General features: G+C 39.6%; 1 protein-coding gene across 5 annotated transcripts in view; it reads right to left on the reverse strand.

Annotated features, from left to right (window-relative positions):
- The window catches only part of LOC104602243 (YTH family protein), an 80,869-nt gene that overhangs the window by 22,565 nt on the left and 38,982 nt on the right, over nt 1-19,322 (reverse strand). For all 5 annotated transcript variants that reach the window (XR_016080862.1, XR_016080861.1, XR_002022946.2 and 2 more), the window contains 3 exons: nt 544-773; nt 210-461; nt 45-121 (listed from right to left, as the gene is read on the reverse strand). Coding sequence is in view for 2 of the 5 variants with exons in the window: in XM_010265857.3 (XP_010264159.1) it covers nt 45-121; nt 210-461; nt 544-773 (559 nt within the window). In the remaining 3 variants the exon portion in view is untranslated. The remainder of the gene's footprint in view (nt 1-44; nt 122-209; nt 462-543; nt 774-19,322) is intronic.

Genomic DNA, 19,322 nt, shown 5'->3' on the forward strand with positions numbered 1-19,322 from the left:
CGTTGGGGGAAACTAATAGCTGAATAAGGAAACAACATCTATACCTTTTCAACTCCCCATCTACACTGATGCTTCCATCAATGAGCTCACAAAGAGCTTGACCAATTTCTTGTGATAACTCCTGGAAACAGCAAGTGAACCACAATTATATCTTCAAATTCACACTCTTTTGACATTTTACTGCAAAATCACTTAAATTCAAGGAACACCTGGCAGTCACGGCTAATTTTGACAGGCTTATAGTCATTCAGTGGATTCTTCAGATGGAGAGTCTTTTGAAAAGGCAAGTTATGTAATCGCAACCATTTAACATTGAAAGTGCGGCCCCAAAGATTACTTCTACCGCCCGCATCACTCCAGACATTGTCTCGCCTCCAACCAACAGGAGACATCATTTGGGCATACCCTTGGAAGAAACCACTCATGTTGACACTAAAAATTAGAATTACTCTACCAGAATTCTGCAAGGCAAGGATAAGCTTCTCTATGAAGTACTGAAATTCAAAAATGGAGTACACAACATTAGATTAAATGTTTGCTTACATGGAAAGCTTCTTCCAAAATTGGTTCATTCATTACTTGAGTGGCCCAAATTCCTCTCTCAATTGAAAGTTGGATATTATGATGGTTCAAGCTTTTAATGATGAAATATCTTGTTGCAGGCTGTCTATCATTTTTCATTGCACCTCCATGTCCTAACCCACTTGGAGACTGTACTCGTTCTTCTGCCCTAGGAGGAAACAATTCCTCATCTTCTTTGTAGCTTGAACTTCCTGAGAAGAAAATCCTAGCTCAGAAGTAATTTATAAATGTAAAATATAATAGAGTAATTTCAGATAGAAAATTGAATAAATGCATCAAAAATCCTTGAAACCATGCTTTGCAATATTCACAAAACAAAGCAAAATTTTCCCTGTCTCACCAAGGGGAATGCAAACCTTTTACATTGACAAAGTTCCAAATGTTGAGAATCAGTGCAGCTTGTCAGGAACCAATTGAACACTTAACTGAGCATTAACAGATAATCAGGATATTCGATTCTAAAGCATCCACAGTAAAATACTTTGGAACTTGCTTCCTTTGCTTTTGGTATTCGATTCCAAAGCCTCCACAGTAAAATTTATCCATCTCCCAAGGGGGAATGCAAACCTTTCACAACAATGAAGTTCCAAATGTTGAGAATCAGTGCAGCTCATCTGGCAACATGGAGGGACCAGTCAAACACTTAACTAAGCATCAATGGATAATCCCAGAGGACCTACCAAGGTTGATCTCTTTGTGGAAGGTGTCCAATTTCAGTGCAAGACAGAAAATCGTTTGTAATTTGCTTCCTTTTGATTTATGCTGGTTCATTTGGAAAGAAAGAACTGGGTATTTGATTCTAAAGCATCCACAATGGGGGAAGTGATTGCTGTTAAAAGGTTGTTATTCTGTAAGTTTAGTACCGCAGGGGTACTTTGGTATTTTCCACCTTTTATTTTATGTTGTGTCGCCCTAGTATAAAAAATTAAAAAGCTGGCACTACCAGCAGCTCTTTTGGGACTCAATCTCTTTTCTCTCTTCTCTCCTCTACTCTCTTCCTTTCTTCTTCTCTTCTGGACAGCATGGTATCAAAGTGGGACTGTCAGATCTGAAAGGAGAGATTGAGCAAACCTCTTTTCTGTCTTCTTCCTTCACCAGCTACAGTGTGGTTTATTGAAGATCCAGATTTCTTTCCTGCATTGGACTGAAGTACCCTCTCTCCCTTCCTCCTTTTTATTTTTTTCTGGTCGTGTGCCAGGACAAAACCTGTAATAGGTTCAGTTGGTTGAAGTGAGGTGATCAGCACCTCATCCTTTCCTTTTTTGTGGGATCGGTGATGACCTTTATATGCTGCGACAGCATCCTTCTGATGGATTTGTAGGTCAGGGGATGACCTGTATATGCTGTGACAGCAGCCATACTTGATTTGTAGGTCAAGAGAGGACCTGTATATGCTGCGACAGCAGCCATACCTGATTTATTGTAGGCCAGTGATCACCTGTTAGTTCTATAACAGCAACTATTTTTGTTTGAAGAACTGAGCTTTAAAAGAAAAGGAGGGGAGTGGTTGTCTCTAGTTCCCTGGTGCAATGAGTTTTTTTTTGGGTGTTCGACTGCCTTTTTTAAGGTTTTTGTGCTCACTTGGAGTGTAACTTGAAGTAGTGATTATGAATGGTGAAGATTCTGCCACATCTGGTGTCTCCTCGATGCAGAAAGGAATATGTGGGGGTATGGATTTATCCTTCCCTAAGGCTGTTATACCCCTGGATGGCTTTGTTATAATTCGGCCTGCCTTTGAGTTCTGTTAGTCTGATAACAGTCAAGAAGAAAGAGGAAGAAAGAGGGAAAAAAGAGAAAGCGAAAGGAGAAAATGAGAGAAGAAATGTCTGGTTCGAATTAGGGAAAAGTAACTCTCCCATTCGGCCAGACATGTTTTTATATTATTAATATAATGGAAAAGACACATGTGCCCTTATTTAAGTGAGGGACACTAGTTCTAATATAATATTACAGATCAGCAACTTCAACATAAGTATAAAGACAGAAATACCCCTACACTAACACTCCCCCTCAAGCTGGTGAGTATATATCCTATAATCCCAACTTGTTACATACATAGTCCACTCTTCCCCAACTCAACCCTTTTGTAAATAAGTCTGCCCACTGGTTTCCTGTATTAACATATGCAGTGTCTATCACTCCATCCAGCACCTTCTCTCTCACAAAGTGACAATCAACCTCTATGTGCTTGGTTCTTTCATGAAACACCGGATTAGAAGAAATATGAACTGCAGCTTGATTGTCACAATAGAGCTTCATTGGAGTATTAATGTTGTATCCTATCTCCTGTAGAAGGTTCCTCAACCACACTAATTCACAAGCAGTATATGCCATAGCTCTATATTCTGCCTTTGCACTGCTTCTTGCCACGACTGTCTGCTTCTTACTTTTCCATGTCACCAGATTACCCCCCAAAAAAGTGCAATAACTTGTGGTAGACCGCCTATCAGACATAGAACCAGCCCAGTCAGCATCAATATACCCTTCTATTTCAAGTGTTCCACCACTTTTGTATATCAAACCACGACCAGGGGCCCCTTTTAAATACCTCACAATTCTTAGAACCACATTCCAATGAGGAACCAGAGGTTTCTGCATGAACTAACTTACCACACTAACCGCAAATGAAATATCTGGCCGAGTAATGGTTAGGTAGTTTAGTTTACCTACAAGTCGTTGGTATCTTCCAGGGTCTTCAAACACTTCACCCATATCACTGCTCAGCTTAGTATTTGTTTCCATAGGTGTTTCAGCTGGTTTAGCACCTAACAAACCTGTTTCCTCCAACAAATCAAGCACATATTTCCTTCGACACAAATTAATACCATGCCTAGACCTTGCTACTTCTATCCCCAAGAAATATTTCAATTTACCAAGGTCCTTTGTTTGAAAATGTTCCTATAGAAAAGTCTTCAACCTGTCAATGCCCATTTTATCATTCCCGGTAATAACAATATCATCTACATACACCACCAATAGTAGTTTTCCTACCAGAGAGTCATGACTGAAGACGGAATGATCAACTTGGCACTGATTCATACCAAACTTCTTTACCACCTCACTGAACCTACCAAACCATGCTCGAGGAGACTGTTTAAACCCATATATAGCCTTCTTTAGTCTGCATACCTTACCATCCCCCCCCTGAGCAACAAACCCTGGTGGTTGCTCCATGTAGACCTCCTCGAGCAAATCACCATGCAAAAAGGCATTTTTGATATCAAGCTGATATAGGGGCCAATCATACATAGCTGCAAGAGAGATCACAACACGAACCAACCCTATCTTAGCAACTGGGGAGAAGATCTCTGTGTAGTCAATACCATAGATTTGGGAGTACCCTTTTGCCGGAACCATCTATTCAGGTAGTTAGTAGGTATCATCACATTAGATTTGCTATCACTGTTATCTCCCATTGCTGAATTCTGTTATCACTGAATTCGGCACATTGCACACTGTTTGATCACACCAATCACACTGGTTTCAGCACTTGTTATTGCTGAAGATTGTACTCTTTACACCACAAACCCTACCCTACGACTACCTGAAATCTCACCACTATATGAGCACCACTCCTTCGAATCACACAAAAAAAAAAAACAGCATAAAACCTAGCACACTACAGTCTGAAATTTCATCATACGATCTGAAACATAATTCCTATTTGATTCATAACAGAAAATATGCACAGAAATCTCTTACCTCATCAGTTGAAAGACAAATCACACGAGAAGAAAATCAGTCCACACAAGACACCCACTACACCACACGAATCAGCCCTCTTCTCTTCATCGATTAGGGGAGGGCTTCTTAGAAACCACAGCAACCGACCACACAAGTCACAACTGGAGGCATAGAAACCTCCAAGGGATGAGGGCGACCACTCCTTTTCAGCCCTTTCCCTTATCTCCAATCGATGGCAGAGAAATCAAGGGAAAACCCTAGATTGAGTGCGTAGAGAACAAATATCTGGGCAAATCCGAGTTGCTTAGTTGAACTCTGATACCATGTTATAATTCGGCCTGCCTTTGAGTTCTGTTAGTCTAATAACAGTCAAGAAGAAAGAGGAAAAGAGAGAAGAAAAGTCTGGTTCGAATTAGGGAAAAGTTACTCTCCCATTCGGCCAAACATGTTTTTATACTATTAATATAATGGAAAAGACACATGTGCCCTTATTTAAGTGAGGGACACTAGTTCTAATATAATATTACAGATCAGCAACCTCAACATAAGTATAAAGATAGAAATACCCCTACACTAACAGGCTTAAATTATTTAGAATGGTCGAGGGGGATCAAATTATACATTACTGCAAGGGGAAAGATAGGGTATATAAATGGGAGAACTAAAGAACCTAATTCTGGGAGTGCTGAGTATGACAGATGGAACCAGGAAAACAAAATGGTTATGTCCTGCCATTAGTGTTTATGCAACCTCAGGTGAGAAGGAACTTTATGTGAGCTGAAACAGCTTATGAGATTTGGGAACAGGCAAAATCAACCTATTCTGAACTGCGTCACTATGCAAAAATCTATCAACTACAAGCAGAATCATCCACTTATAAACAGGGGGAGAGGAATCTTTCTGTGTACTACTCAAACTTGACCTCCGTCTGGAAGGAGTTAGATCACTAATAGAGTGTAGACTGGAAGTGTGATGAAGATGCAAAAGCGTACAAGAAACTTGTTTCCCAACAAAGAGTGTTTGCATTTCTCCATGCCTTGAACCCAGTATATGAATACATCAGAGTCCAAATCCTAGGCAGCAAGGATCTTCCATCTGTCCAGGAGGTTTATGCATTAGTACAATCGGAAGAAAGTAGAAGAAATTTAATGAACAGTTTTGGAGGGGATGCAGTTGTGTTGGCAACAAAAGGGAATGTTACTACAGGTGGGGGAAATCCTTTTAAGAAGGGGGACTTTCAAAAAAGGGTGGAGGGAAAAGACAAACTATGGTGCACCCATTGCTAGAAACCCCGACACACCCGTGAAACATGCTAGGATCTTCACGGAAAACCTAAATAGGCCCAGGAATTGAGTAAGCAGCAAGGTTTAGATCTAAATAAGAAGTCAGGACAGCAAGGTCCAAGGAAGTTCACCATATTATTAATTCCTTCCGCAACCATTTAGAACTCTATGGTAGAGCAAGTCGTCATATGGATTCTTCTTCTCCCTCAACTTCATTTGTGCCTACATCAAGTAACTCTGCCACAACTTTCCATGTATTGTCTTATTCCCCTGACTCTCCTTGGATAATTGATTTTAGAGCATCAAAACATATGACTGGTAAGTCCATTTATTTCCAGACCTACCACCTCCTCTCTGGAAGAGACAAGGTGAGACTAGTTGATGATTCATACTCTACCATAGCTGGTCAAGGAACCATTTCTCTTCCCTTTGGCCACACCATTTATTTCCAGACCTACCACCTCCTCTCTGGAAGAGACAAGGTGAGACTAGCTGATGGTTCATACTCTACCATAGCTGGTCAAGGAACCATTTCTCTTCCCTTTGGCCACACCCTGACTAATGTTTTGCATGTTCCAAAACTCCCTATTAATTTGTTCTTTGTTAGTAGTATCACTAATTCTTTAAACTGCTCAGTGACCTTTTTCCCTTCTTATTGTGTGCTCCAGGATTTGACCTCAGGGAAAACGATTGGTAGAGGACGTATGGTGGATGAACTCTACATGTGGAGAATAAGGCTGGTCTTACAGTCTCAGAGTCTAAGAGTCAATCTAGTACGAGTCAGGTCTATTTACGGCATAGTCGTCTTGGTCATTTGTCTTTTGAGTCTTTTAAATTGGTGTTTCCAAAGTTATTTAAGTCGGTATCAGTGTCAGAGTTTACATGTCAAACTTGTCAATTGAGTAAGCATTGTAGAACTCATTTTTCATCAAAGAATAATAAATCTGAATTTCCTTTCCATATTGTTCATTCTGATGTTTGGGGCCTTGTTACTTTACCGTCTGAGAGTGGCTACAAGTATTTTATTACCTTTATTGATGATTACTCCATATACACATGGGTATATCCCATGCGAAATAGAGATGAAGTTCCAAAAATTATCCAAGATTTCCACCGAATGATCTTCACCCAATTTCCAACTGAAATCCAAATTTTCCAATCCAATAATGCCCAAGAGTATTTTCATAATGATCTTATGGAGTTCTTGCTTCGCATGGATCACTTCACCGTAGCTCATGTGCCCGAACACCACAAAAAAATGATGTTGTTGAAAGAAAGAACCAACACCTTCTTGAAGTGGCCAGGAGGTTACTCATTCATATGAATGTCCCGAAACGTTTTTGGCTTGAGGATGTCCTTTGTGCTACCTATCTCATTAACCGTATGCCCTTTCGCTAGTTAGAGTGCAAAGCCCCACATCAGCTTCTTTTTCTTAGGGCTCCTCTTCTTTCCATTCCTCCTCGTGTGTTTGGTTGTCGTTGTTTTGTTCAAAACCTGGCGCCCACCTGTGGAAAATTAGACCCTCGTGTTATTCCTTGTGCCTTCTTGGGGCACTCTATCACTCAAAAGGGATACCGGTGCTTTGATCCCATCTCTTGGAGGTATTATGTTTCCATGGATGTCTCTTTCTTTGAGAATGAGCCTTTCTTCCCTGTTTTTCCTTAGGGGGAGTGTAGGAATGAGAAAAAACCGGTTCATCTCCCTGTTCAACTCCCTCCTCTTCCTCCTGATCCTCGTCCCTTTCGTGTTTTCTTTCAACGTCACAAATGCCAACCAAGTCCAAGAGCTATGGAGCATCTAGAAGTTATACCACCAATGCCATTAAACTCTTCGGGGGTGAATCCTACCCAACCAGGTACCTTAGTTCCCATTGATGTTCCTGACCCTATTGCCATTGATACCTCTATTGCTGATGACCTTAACCTTCCTATTGCTCACCGGAAAGGTGTTGGGTCTTGCACCACTAAACACCCCATTTCCCACTTTGTTTCCTGTGAGAACATTTCACCTTCCTTTCGGGCCTTTCTCTCTTCCATTAACAGTGTTCCTGTTCCTAATAATGTGGTAGAAGCTCTTTTGATGCCTGAATGGACAGATGCTATGAAAGAAGAGATCAATGCTTTACATAAAAATGGTACATGGGAACTAGTAGATCTTCCTGAGGGGAAGGAACTAGTTGGATGTAAATGGGTTTTCACAGTAAAACATAGGGCCGATGGAACGGTGTAGTAGTATAAAGCTCGTTTAGTGGCAAAGGGGTTTACACAAATGTATGGAGTGGATTATGGAGAAACTTTTGCACCTATTGCTAAAATGAACTCCAATAGACTCCTTTTCTCCTTAGCTGCTAATCTTGATTGGGACCTTCATCAACTTGACATCAAAAATGCCTTTCTAAATGGTGACCTTGAAGAGGAAGTATACATGGTACAACCCCCTGGTTTCCGGGCTCAAGGTAATGAATAGAAAGTATGCAGGCTAAAAAAATCATTATATGGCCTGAAAAAATCATCGAGAGCCTGGTTCAGCAGGTTCCATTTAGTAGTTCAGCAAAAAGGATACCAGTAGTGTCAATCTGATACACATTGTTTATGAAAAGAGGGGAAGGAAAAATTGCAGCACTGATAGTATATGTTGATGATATAGTTATCATTGGTGATTGGAAGAATGAAATTCAAAAGTTAAAGAGTTTTCTTGCTACCCATTTTAAAGTGAAGGATCTAGGTCCTCTAAGGTACTTCCTTGGGATTGAAGTGGCCCGCTCACAAAAGAAAGTATGTCCTAAATCTACTCCAGGATACAGGAAAATTGGGAGTGAAGTCGGTTGATTCCCCTATTGATCCTAACCACAAAGTAGGTGACTGTCAAGGTGAACCCATCAAGGATGTAAAACAGTTTCAGAGACTTGTAGGAAGATTGTTATATCTTTCAATGACTCGACCAGACATTGCTTATGCAGTGGGTGTTCCTAGCCAATTCATGCATGCCCCTAAGACTACCCACCTTGAAGCAGCAGAAAGAGTTCTCAGATATCTTAAGAAGTTCCCAGGTGCAGGCTTGTTGTTTCAAAAGCATTGGCATTTGAAAGTTGAAGTGTATACCAACGCAGATTGGGCAAGATCACTAAATGACAGGAAGTCAACCAGTGGCTACTGTACCTTTGTAGGAGGGAACCTAGTTACCTGGAGAAGCAAAAAGCAAAATGTAGTAGCTAGGTCTAGTGCTGAAGCTGAATATCGGGCAATGTCTCATGGAGTGCCTGAAATTATGTAACTAAAAAATTTGTTGAGTGAGTTGGGCTTTCTAGTTGATGGACCTACGACTCTAAACTGTGATAACAAAGCAGCCATAAACATCGCTGCTAATCCTGTGTTGCATGATAGAACTAAACATATCAAAGTTGACAAACATTTTATCAGAGAAAAGGTTGTCACAGGGGAAGTGTGTACTCCCTATGTCAGTTATGAAGACCAACTTGCAAACATCTTCACAAAAGGGTTACATCACTGCAACATTATGATTTATGTGACAAGTTGGGCATGATTGACATCTATGTCCCAACTTGAGGGGGAGTGTTAAAAGGTTGTTATTCTGTAAGTTTAGTACCACAGGGGTACTTTGGTATTTTCCATACCTTTTAATTTATGTTGTGTCGCCCTAGTATAAATAATAAAAAAGCTGACGCCAACAGCAGCTCTTTTGGGACTCTCAATCTCTTTTCTCTCTTCTCTCCTCTCTCTTCTCTCTTCTCTCTTCCTTTCTTCTTCTCTTCTGGACAACAATTGCCAAAACCAAGAGGAGCCTTGTTCGATAGAAAGAATCCTCAAGCAGTTAGCTGGAATGAAGAATGATTATTTCAGAAGTCAGTGGATCAGTATTATTTTTTTAATCATCTTTTGCTGTATAATAGGAGGGTCTATAAGTTAATGTCCCTCTGCTGGTGGTCCTACTATAATGTCTTCAGAAATAAAATTCCATTTACCATTTATCAAAAGTTTCAGTGAAAAAGGGGGAATTCACCCTCATTATTATCAGCCTTGGCCTAACTATATGGGGTTGGCTACATACATCATGTTTCACCATTCTGTTCTCTTCAATGCCATATCCATTGTTAAATTATGGATGCATAAATCATTTTGTATTACTTCTACCCAAATCCTTTTCAGTCTGCCCCCAGCTCTTTTATCCCCTTCAACTTGTAATAGATCACTTTTTCAAACAGGTGTTGCAGATGGATTCTATGCACATGACCAAACCATCTCAATCTACTTTCTCTCATTTCATCACTTATTGGAGCTACTGCTCATATGATTTCATTTCTAACCCTGACCTTTATAGTTATACCACTCATCCATCTAATATTCACATTTCTGCCGGACACAATTTTTTGACATGTTGCTTCTTAACTGCTCAACACAGCATCCTACAACATAGCTGGCCTTATAACTGTTTTATAAAATTTTCCTTTTAGCCAAAGTAGTTTTCGCTTATCACACAAGACTCCAGATGCACCTATCTGTTTTGCCCATCCTGCTCTGATTCTATGGGCGACATCCACATCAATATCTCCTTTGTTATGAATTACATGGGCTGAATGTTATAGCTGATTCCTTAGCAAAAGCAGGAGTAGACAGGCCTTTTAGAAAGAGAATACAGAGGAAGGTGACCAACAGTCACCCAAGAGAAGAAAGAAACAAACTTCACCTCCAAAAGAAAATAAAAGAAAAAAGCCACAAAACAAATGAAACAAACACCAAAGACAACCAACCCCCACTAAACTTAGCAAAACATGAACATCCTACAATGAAATACATAAATGATCAAACTCTCTGACTACTTCTTTAGGAATTTCTTTGCTTCTCCTCCGAACTTTCTTTGATTTCTTCACTTTCTTAGTAGGCCCAACTCCAAATAGACCACCTTTTAGTCTTGCAAACACTTTCCGTACCTGGACTGTTTGAAGGGTTTTCTGATTGTCGAATCTTCTTACAACATTAGGCTTCTTTTTCAGATTCTTCAGTGCCCTTTGATCTTCATCGATTCTTTCCAATTCCATGACCACATTTCCCTCAAAAAAAAAGAAGAGAAACAAAAAACCAATTTGCCACCAACTCTCCTCTCCTCTACAACCAACCCCATCTCATTAAATGGGCTTAGCCTTTTTATAAAAAATCTGACCTTGAGTTGACAACATTCTCTTCGGAACCCAAACTAGAATTTCCTTTATCCACCAAATCAGATATCTTTCTTCCAAATCTTTAAATATTTTCCTAGCAAAGTCCTCCCCTCTAAGAATATGTAACCCCAAAGATTTACTAAATCCCACTTCAATCTCTACCACCTTTTCCAATCAATTGTCCTTTCAATTGCATGAGTCTCATCCAGAATCACTTCCTCACGGTGTTTTAAAAGCGCAAGGCACAAAAAAGGCGCAGGGGTCAATTTGCGCCTAAGGCGCAAGGCACAAGGCGAAGCGCAGGCCTTTTTAAGAAAGGCACAAAATTTTTAAAAAAATGCTAAAAAATCAAAAAAAAATGCCAAAATTTTCAAAAAATCAAAAAAATATTAAACTTAATATTAATAAAAATATAAACTTAAATTTTAAAATAAATGTTTTAAAAAACCTATTATCTAAAATTAAAATACATAAATATAACATGTAAAGCATATTCAAATGAGAATTTAAAAATAAAAAGCAAACATATAAAACCCACAATTTCCTTTTATCTCAATTGCATTAGTTCAAGTAGCTAATGTGATGTAAAACATATTATATTCCTGATTCTACGAGCCACCTTTGTGCCACACCCCTCGAGGCAAGCCCAAACAAGTCCACGTTAGGTCTTAAATTCTTAATTCTCACACAAAAAAATAATGATTTTATAGTTTTAATTACTTTTTAAGAAGATATTTTATTAGGATGAATGAATGATCAACATTACCAAATAGGGGGTTCTCGAAGCAACTATAAAATCATCATTTTTTGTGTGAGAACTAAGAATTTAAGACCTAATGTGGACTTGTTTGGGCTTGCCTTGAGGGGTGTGGCACGGGGGTCCGGGGGTGAAACCCCCGACCCAGCCGCTAGACAAAAAAAGCAAAAAAGCATCAAATTTTCAAAAGGTACATGCCTGGGCTGAGGCACAAGGAACACCAGGCGTTCACCTTTTGAAAGGGCTGCGCCTCCTATGCGCCTAGGCATGCCTTTTATATATTTTGGCACCAACTTCTTCCTTCTCGGATGCGATTCAGTCCAATAAATCTGAAAATAAATCTCAAATTATTTGTGAAAAAGGTGAGAAGAAAGAAGAGAAACAGTAAAGAAAAGGAAAAGTAGATGAAGAAGAAAGGAGAGGGATCCCTTTTTCCACTTCTCCTCTAATCTTTTATTAAACTTAACTCTGTTAGGACAATTACAAATCTTCCCTTAAATAGGCGGCCAACTCATACTCATACTTAAAAAATAAAATAAGAGAGTTAACAGGCCCATAAAGACAAGCCCAATTAACCAAACATAACAGATAAAAACAAAAGATAACAAAGTGATGTACTAGGGCCCATTCGGACCAATCTCTCTACATTCTCTAAGCCTCTGTTCTCCTTCAGCCCCATCCTGGGCCTTAGCAAGACTGTCCTTGTCATTATTTACTTGATTACTTGCTCCCCTAGAATTTCTCACTCCACTTCCTTTCGCACTACCTTCCCTCTTCATCCACCACCCCTTCCCCCACCTCCCTCATAGTTTGGTTATCAATATGTTCAACCACCTAATTGCCCCCCCTTGAAACTCTGCTCAGCTACAAATCTCACCCCACCTTCTAAAACCCTGACTTCCTTTACCCCCCTCTTTACCCACTACAAAATGCCAAAAAATCCTCCCCTTGATTTTTTTATTTTTTGTTCCCACTAATCTCCTTCTCTTGAATTGCTTTCAACTCCTCTCTTGAGCTCCAACTCCTCCACAATCTCCCTGTTTTCCACCTTCTCTGGTTGAGATTCTACCGGAGAAGCTCCAAAACTTTCCATTACCAAAGAAACTTACTTGTTCATTACGGCCTTTCTTTTGATAAGTAAAAGTTCATTAAAATTTCATTGAAATCAATAAGGATAAGTAATTGTTACAAGCATCACAAAAGGAGGCACGAGGAGCAGCCTCACTCTTATAGAAAAAACAGCATAAAATTTACAAGTGTGTCCAATAAAACTGACCCCTCACTACCCCTTGCTTAGTTAAAGAATCAAAGTATTAGTTTCCCTCCCCACCCATTGTATAACCAGATTCATATGTTGTGTTATCCATTGGAATTTCTTCATTTTATCTCTACAGCACCAAATCAATGAATCTGGATCTTTTAGCCAGCCCACCACCACCTTGGAATCCCCTTCTATCAGCAGGTTCTCCAAGCTCATCTCTTTTGCGATCTAAACACCCTGTAAGATTGCATAGAGTTCAGCTTTCAACGAGTCACCACTCCCCACCAATCCTGAATAGAGTGCTACTATATTCCCTTCCTTATCTCTTAAGGCCCCTCTAATTCTAAAAGGACCTGGGTTGCCTTGATTGCTCCCATCAAAATTTAGTTTCAGAAAAACTTCAACTGGAAGTAACCAAAACAACCTTATTTTAGCCTTCTGCACCGAACTAGAAGCCATTGAATATCAATTCCTCCAAATATCATCAAAGGAGAATTGTCTACACAAATCCAAAGTTAGTAGCCAATGTATAACTTTGGTGACTACACAATCTATAATTTGTTTTTTGCTTCTCTCCTCTTGGAAGACGATAGAATTCAGATCTGTACCAGAATTAATTTAAGAATAATAGTTGAAAGAGATGGAAGAGAGAAGAAAGGAGAAGAGAGGAGAGGAAAATTCTGGTTCAAACTAGAGAAATCAATCTCTCTAGTCGGCCAGTTTGATATTTATAGTTTGCTAAAATAAAACATAAAGATTGTTATGACCATACTTAAGTATGGGACACATCACTTAAGTCAAACATTACACCACACTCCCAACATAAAGTAAAAACACAAAACTGCCCCTCTACGGAAGAGTCAAACACTCCCCCCCCCCAAGGCAGTGAGTATATGTCATATAGTCCCAGCTTGTTACATATGTAGTCCACTCTTCCCCGACTCAACCCTTTGGTAAACAAGTTTGCCCATTGACTTCCTGTGTTTACATATGCAGTACCTATCACTCCACTGAGCACCTTCTCTCTCACAAAGTGACAATTAACTTCTATATGTTTTGTTCTCTCAAGAAAAACTGGATTGGAAGAGATGTAGAAAATGCAGCTTAGTTGTCACAATAAAGCTTCATAGGGGTATCAATAAAGTACCCCATCTCCTATAAGTGGTTCCTCAACCACACTAGTTCACAAGTTGTATGTGCCATGGCTCTATATTCAGCTTCTGCACTGCTTCTTGCTATCATTATTTGCTTCTTACTTTTCCATGTCACCAAATTACCCCAAGTACAATAGCTTGTAGTGGACATTCTGTCAAATACAGAACCAGCCCAATCAGCATCAGTGTATCCCTCTATATCAAGGTTTTCTCCACTCCTATATAACAAGCGACAACCAGGAGTTCCCTTCAAATATCGTACAAACCTTAGAACTACATCCCAATGTGAAACCCAAGGATTCTGCATAAATTGACTTACCACACACTAACTGCAAATGAAATATCTGGTTGAGTAATGTTAGGTAGTTTAACTTACCCACCAACCTCTTGTACTTTCCAGGATCTTCAAACTCCTCATCTGTATCACTACTCAACATGACATTTGGTTCCATGGGTGTTCAGCCTGGCACCCTACAATCTTCTCTCCTCTAACAGATCAAGGACATACTTCCTTTGACACAAATTAATACCTTGTTTAGACCTTGCTACTTTTATCCCCAAGAAATATTTTAATTTACCAAGGTCCTTTTTTGGAAGTGGTCATGCAAAAATGTCTTTAGCCTATCAATTCCCAACCTGTCATTGCCGGTAATCACAATGTCATCTACATATACCACCAACAAAATCTTCCCAACACTTGAATCATAGCTAAATACTGAGTGATCAACCTGACACTATTTCATGCTAAACTTCTTTACCACTTCACTGAATCTACCAAACCACGCATGAGGGGACTGTTTAAGTCCATAAATGGCATTTTTTAGTTTCCACACCTTACCATCCTCCCCCTGAGCAACAAACCCCTGTGGTTGCTCCATATAGACCCCCTCAAGGAGATCACCATATCAGAAGGCATTTTTTATGTCAACCGACAACATTCTTACTAGGAGGGAGCGTGGTGACCTGTCGGATCTGTCAAAGATAGGAGGTGGTGCTGGTACGGGAACAACTGTCGGATCTGTCAATGGTGAATCAGCTGGAGGAGGAGCTGGTACATGTCGATGCATATACACTTGTCGGATAGGTGGTCGTTCAATAGGAAGCTGCACTAGAGGCGAAGACTTGGTTACAATTGGAACAAGAGGAATGGGGTCCTCAATTGAAACTGGAAGTGGAGGTGGAGAATGAGAAGAGACATTCAACCTAGAGAAAAATGGAACTAACTCGAAGAAGCAACATCAGGACACACAAAGGAACATTGAGAACTAGGTTATGGACAAAGCACGCACACCCAAAAACTCGGAGAGTAAGAGGAAAAGGAAACAAGGTAGGAAACAAAACAAAGAAAGGAGAATGACCTTCAAGGATGAACATGGGCATCCAATTAATAAGGAAACAAGATGTAATCACAACATCACTCCAAAAACATTTGGGGACATTCATATGGTGCAAAAGGGACTGAGCAGTTTCCAAAAGATGACGGTTCTTTCTCTCAACCACCTCATTTTGCTAGGGTGTAGGTACATGAGGTATGATGGATAATGCCATGTTGTTCCATATATTCCTAAAATGGTGTATAAAAGTATTCTTGGCCATTATTATCAGAACGAAGAATGTTAGTGTATATGCCAAATTGATTGCGGATTTCAGCATAAAATTTTTGAAAAATAGAGAACAATTCACTCCTTTCTTTCATAAGGTAAAGCCATGTCATTCTTGAATAATCAACATAAATTGCAAAGTATTTGTAATCATTATATGACACTACTTTATTTGGACCCCAAATGTTTGAATGGACTAAAGAAAAAGGACTTGGCATACAAACTGACACAACTCACAATCCAAAGTAGAAAAATGACTCAATGACAAAACAAGTAACTTAAGTGCTTTAAGGGACGGACGACCAAGTCTGCAGTGCCACTTAAGAGGAGAAAGAGATGTCTAAAGGATTGTTGATGAACCACCACTATCAAGTTAATACAATCCACCATCTTCATGCCCTCCACCAATCTTCATCCCCGTCTTGAGATCTTGAAAAACACAAGAAGAGTAAAAAGTGATAGAGCAATTAAGAGACTTGGTCAATTTACTAACAAACATAAGGTTAAAGGGAAATTTGGGAACATACAAAACTAAGGACAAAGACACGAAATCTACGTCAACATTACCAACACCACAATATGGAAGATGTGGAACCATTAGCAAGGGTAACAAAGTGTGATGTGGAGGATTGAGAAAGGGAGGAAAACACACCTGGAGTCTCAATCATATGATCGAAAGCTCTAGAATCGATAATCCAATGGGAGGGTTTAGATGCCAAACAAGCCATACCTGAGTGTGCAAGGGTAACTGTATTCTGTTGAGAAGTAGCCTGGATAAACCGCTCATACTCATCACGTGGAACACTCATTATCTCTGTTGAGAATGCTTAGACAGTGGTGTTTTTGGACTTTTTCTCTTCCCTTGTACTCTCTTTGTATTTGGGCACCCAAGTAGGGGATTCCCTTGTACTCTTTTTGTATTCTTCTTCTTCTTCTTCTTCTTCTTCTTCTTCTTCTTCTTCTTCTTCTTCTTCCTTTCTCTCTTCTAAACCCTAGTTTTTACTCTTGATTTACAACTTAGTATTAGAGCGGGTAAAGGCACTTAGGAGTACCTCTCTTGTTGATCCTCTCCCACGAGGTGAACTGCTGACGGTAGACCGCCTCCAGATGACATCAGTAGTCTGTACATGTGTCGGCGGCAGTCAATGAATCTTAACATGGTTTGATTTGATCTAATTTTAGAAGAATTTTGGTATAACTCTTGCCCTTGTTCGAAGCTTCTATGATTTTTAGTGGTTTTTTCAAGGAGAAAATCGTAGAAATTTCAGATTTGATGTTGAGACTTGTACATCATGCTTAATGGCTTCTTCTGCTGTAAAACATAGACCATTCAGGTTGTTTTACACTTTGGGAATGACGGGAAGTGGTCCCGTATTTTTCTGAGCCCGGTATAATTTTTGGGAGATTTTTTTCCCCCTTTATTTTGCCACCAATCTGGTTTTTTAGCGTTCTTTTGTCTCTTAACCATTTGGTGACCTTGATTCTTGGGTTTGTAGCTTTGGTTAACTATTGGGGGTCTTTTTGGTTGGCAAGAGAGTGTCTTGATAGAATATGGAATCATCTAAGGATGTTCAGATGGTTTCCAGTGTGTTCCTGGAGAGTGTTGATGTTCCCAATGGGATGAAAACTACAGTTAAACTTGATGGAACCATTTTTTTAGTGATCTCAATCTGCTAAACTTACCATTACTAGGAAAGGTAAACTGGGATTCATCACGAAAGGAGGTGAAGCCAAATCTTGAAGACCCAAAACTTGCAAAGTGGGAACAGGATAACTCCCTTGTTATGTCAAGGCTGATTTGCTCAATGCAACCTCATATTGCCCAAAATTACATTTTCTTCCAACAGCCAAGGATATTTGGGATAGAGTTGTTGCCACTTATTCCCAAGTTAACAATACCACTATAATGTATCAGCTTAGGAGGGAAGCTTGCAGTATGCGACAGGGGGAGAGATTTGTGGCTATGTATTTCTCTTTTCTACAATCTATCTGGGAAGAAATTGATCACTTGAAAGCTCTTGTATGGAAGGACCCTAAAGATGGTGAGCAATATCGAAAGTACTTAGAGGAGAATAGAGTCTTTGATTTCTTGGTTGGCTTAAATCTAGAGTTTGATTTTACTAGGCAATACATTCTTAGTGCCAATAATGCCACTCTTGCTTCTACTTACTCTCTTGTACAAGGGGAAGAAAGTCAAAGAACCACAATGACGCAACCTCCTATGATTGATCACTTTGCTTTTATGTCATCTTGACCCAAGCAAAATACTAGCAAGCAGCCTATTACTAAGAAGGTAGAGGATGTTATATGTGATTATTGCAAAAAGCCAAGACACACTAAAGAAAGGTGTTAGAAGCTCAATCCTCATTTAATAGTTCTCTCACAAAATCCCATAATTGCTCAGTGAATTTTTTTCCTACCCAATGCGTTTTTCAGAACTTGAGCACAGGGAAGACGATTGGAAGTGGGCATGAAGTTGATAGAATCTACCTCCTTGATGGACCTTCAGAGCATGGACTGTCAAGCTAGACATTGTTTTGTTCAAATGAGAAAAAAAATCTTTTGAAATTATGGCATTGTCGTCTTGGTCATATGTCTTTCAATTCTGTAAAACTTTTGTTTCCAAACTTGTTTGACTTTGTGCCAAAGTTGAATTTTGAATGTGAAGTTTGTCATCTATTCAAACAATGTAGAACCACATATTTTGCGAGCAGTAAAAGAAGTAATGTTGCTTTCCATTTGACCCATACTGATGTTTGAGGCTCATATGCTATCCCCTACATGGGTGGGTATAAATACTTCATCCTCTTCATTGATGACTACAATCGGTATACATGGCTCTACTTGATGAAAAGTTGAGATGAAGTTCCTATGATTGTTCAAAACTTCATGAATATGATAGAGACACAATTTGACAAAAGAGTTAAGATAATAAGATCTGATAATGCCAAGGAATACTTTGAATATTAATTGCATAGATTTCTTGAAGATCGAGGTATTATTCCCCAAAGTTCATGTAGTCATACTCCACAACAGAATGGGGTAGATGAAAAGAAGAACAGACATGCGGTTGAAGTTGCTCGTGGTCTACTATTTCAAACTCATGTTCCCACTCGTTTCTAGGGTGATGTTGAGACAGCTGTGTATCTCATTAACAGACTCCTGTCAAGGGTCCTTAACCTTCATTCTCCTCATCAACTTCTCTTCCCTACTGAACCTCCTTTTAACCTACCACTCAAGATCTTTGGTTGTGTTTGTTTTGTTCATGATATGAGTCCTTCCCGATGTAAGTTTGATCCTAAATCAATTAAATGTGTATTCCTTGGTTACTCTCCAATCTAGAAAGGCTATAGATGCTTTAATGCTCTATCTGGCAAGAGATATGTCTCTAAGGATGTTACCTTTTTAGAGTCCTCTTCCTTTTTCCAATCATCCTGTCCTTCTCTTTAGGGAGAGAATGCAAGAGAAGATCGGACTCCCTTCTGCCTTCCTGTTCCTACCTCTATTCCTCCCTCTCTTCCTTGTAGCGATGGTATTCCTTCTTCCCCTCCTCCTCCTCCTCCTCCTCCTTGTGTATCAGCCTCGGTCCTGGCAGCAGTTTTTCGTCAAGCGCAATAAGAGGGTGGCTCCTGAAGCAGAATGCCCATCACAATCTAATTCCCCAAACTCAAGTAATTTTGAACCTCCTAACAATGTTATTACTGATTCTAACATTTATCTTCCTATTGTTGTTTGAAAAGGAAAGAGGACATGTAGCAAGTATCCTATTACTAACTATGTGTCTTGTGATGCTCTCTCACCTTCCCTATTGTGCCTATATTTCT

Source organism: Nelumbo nucifera, chromosome 1, assembly GCF_055504915.1.
Source record: "Nelumbo nucifera cultivar China Antique chromosome 1, China Antique-T2T, whole genome shotgun sequence".
NCBI lineage: Eukaryota > Viridiplantae > Streptophyta > Magnoliopsida > Proteales > Nelumbonaceae > Nelumbo > Nelumbo nucifera.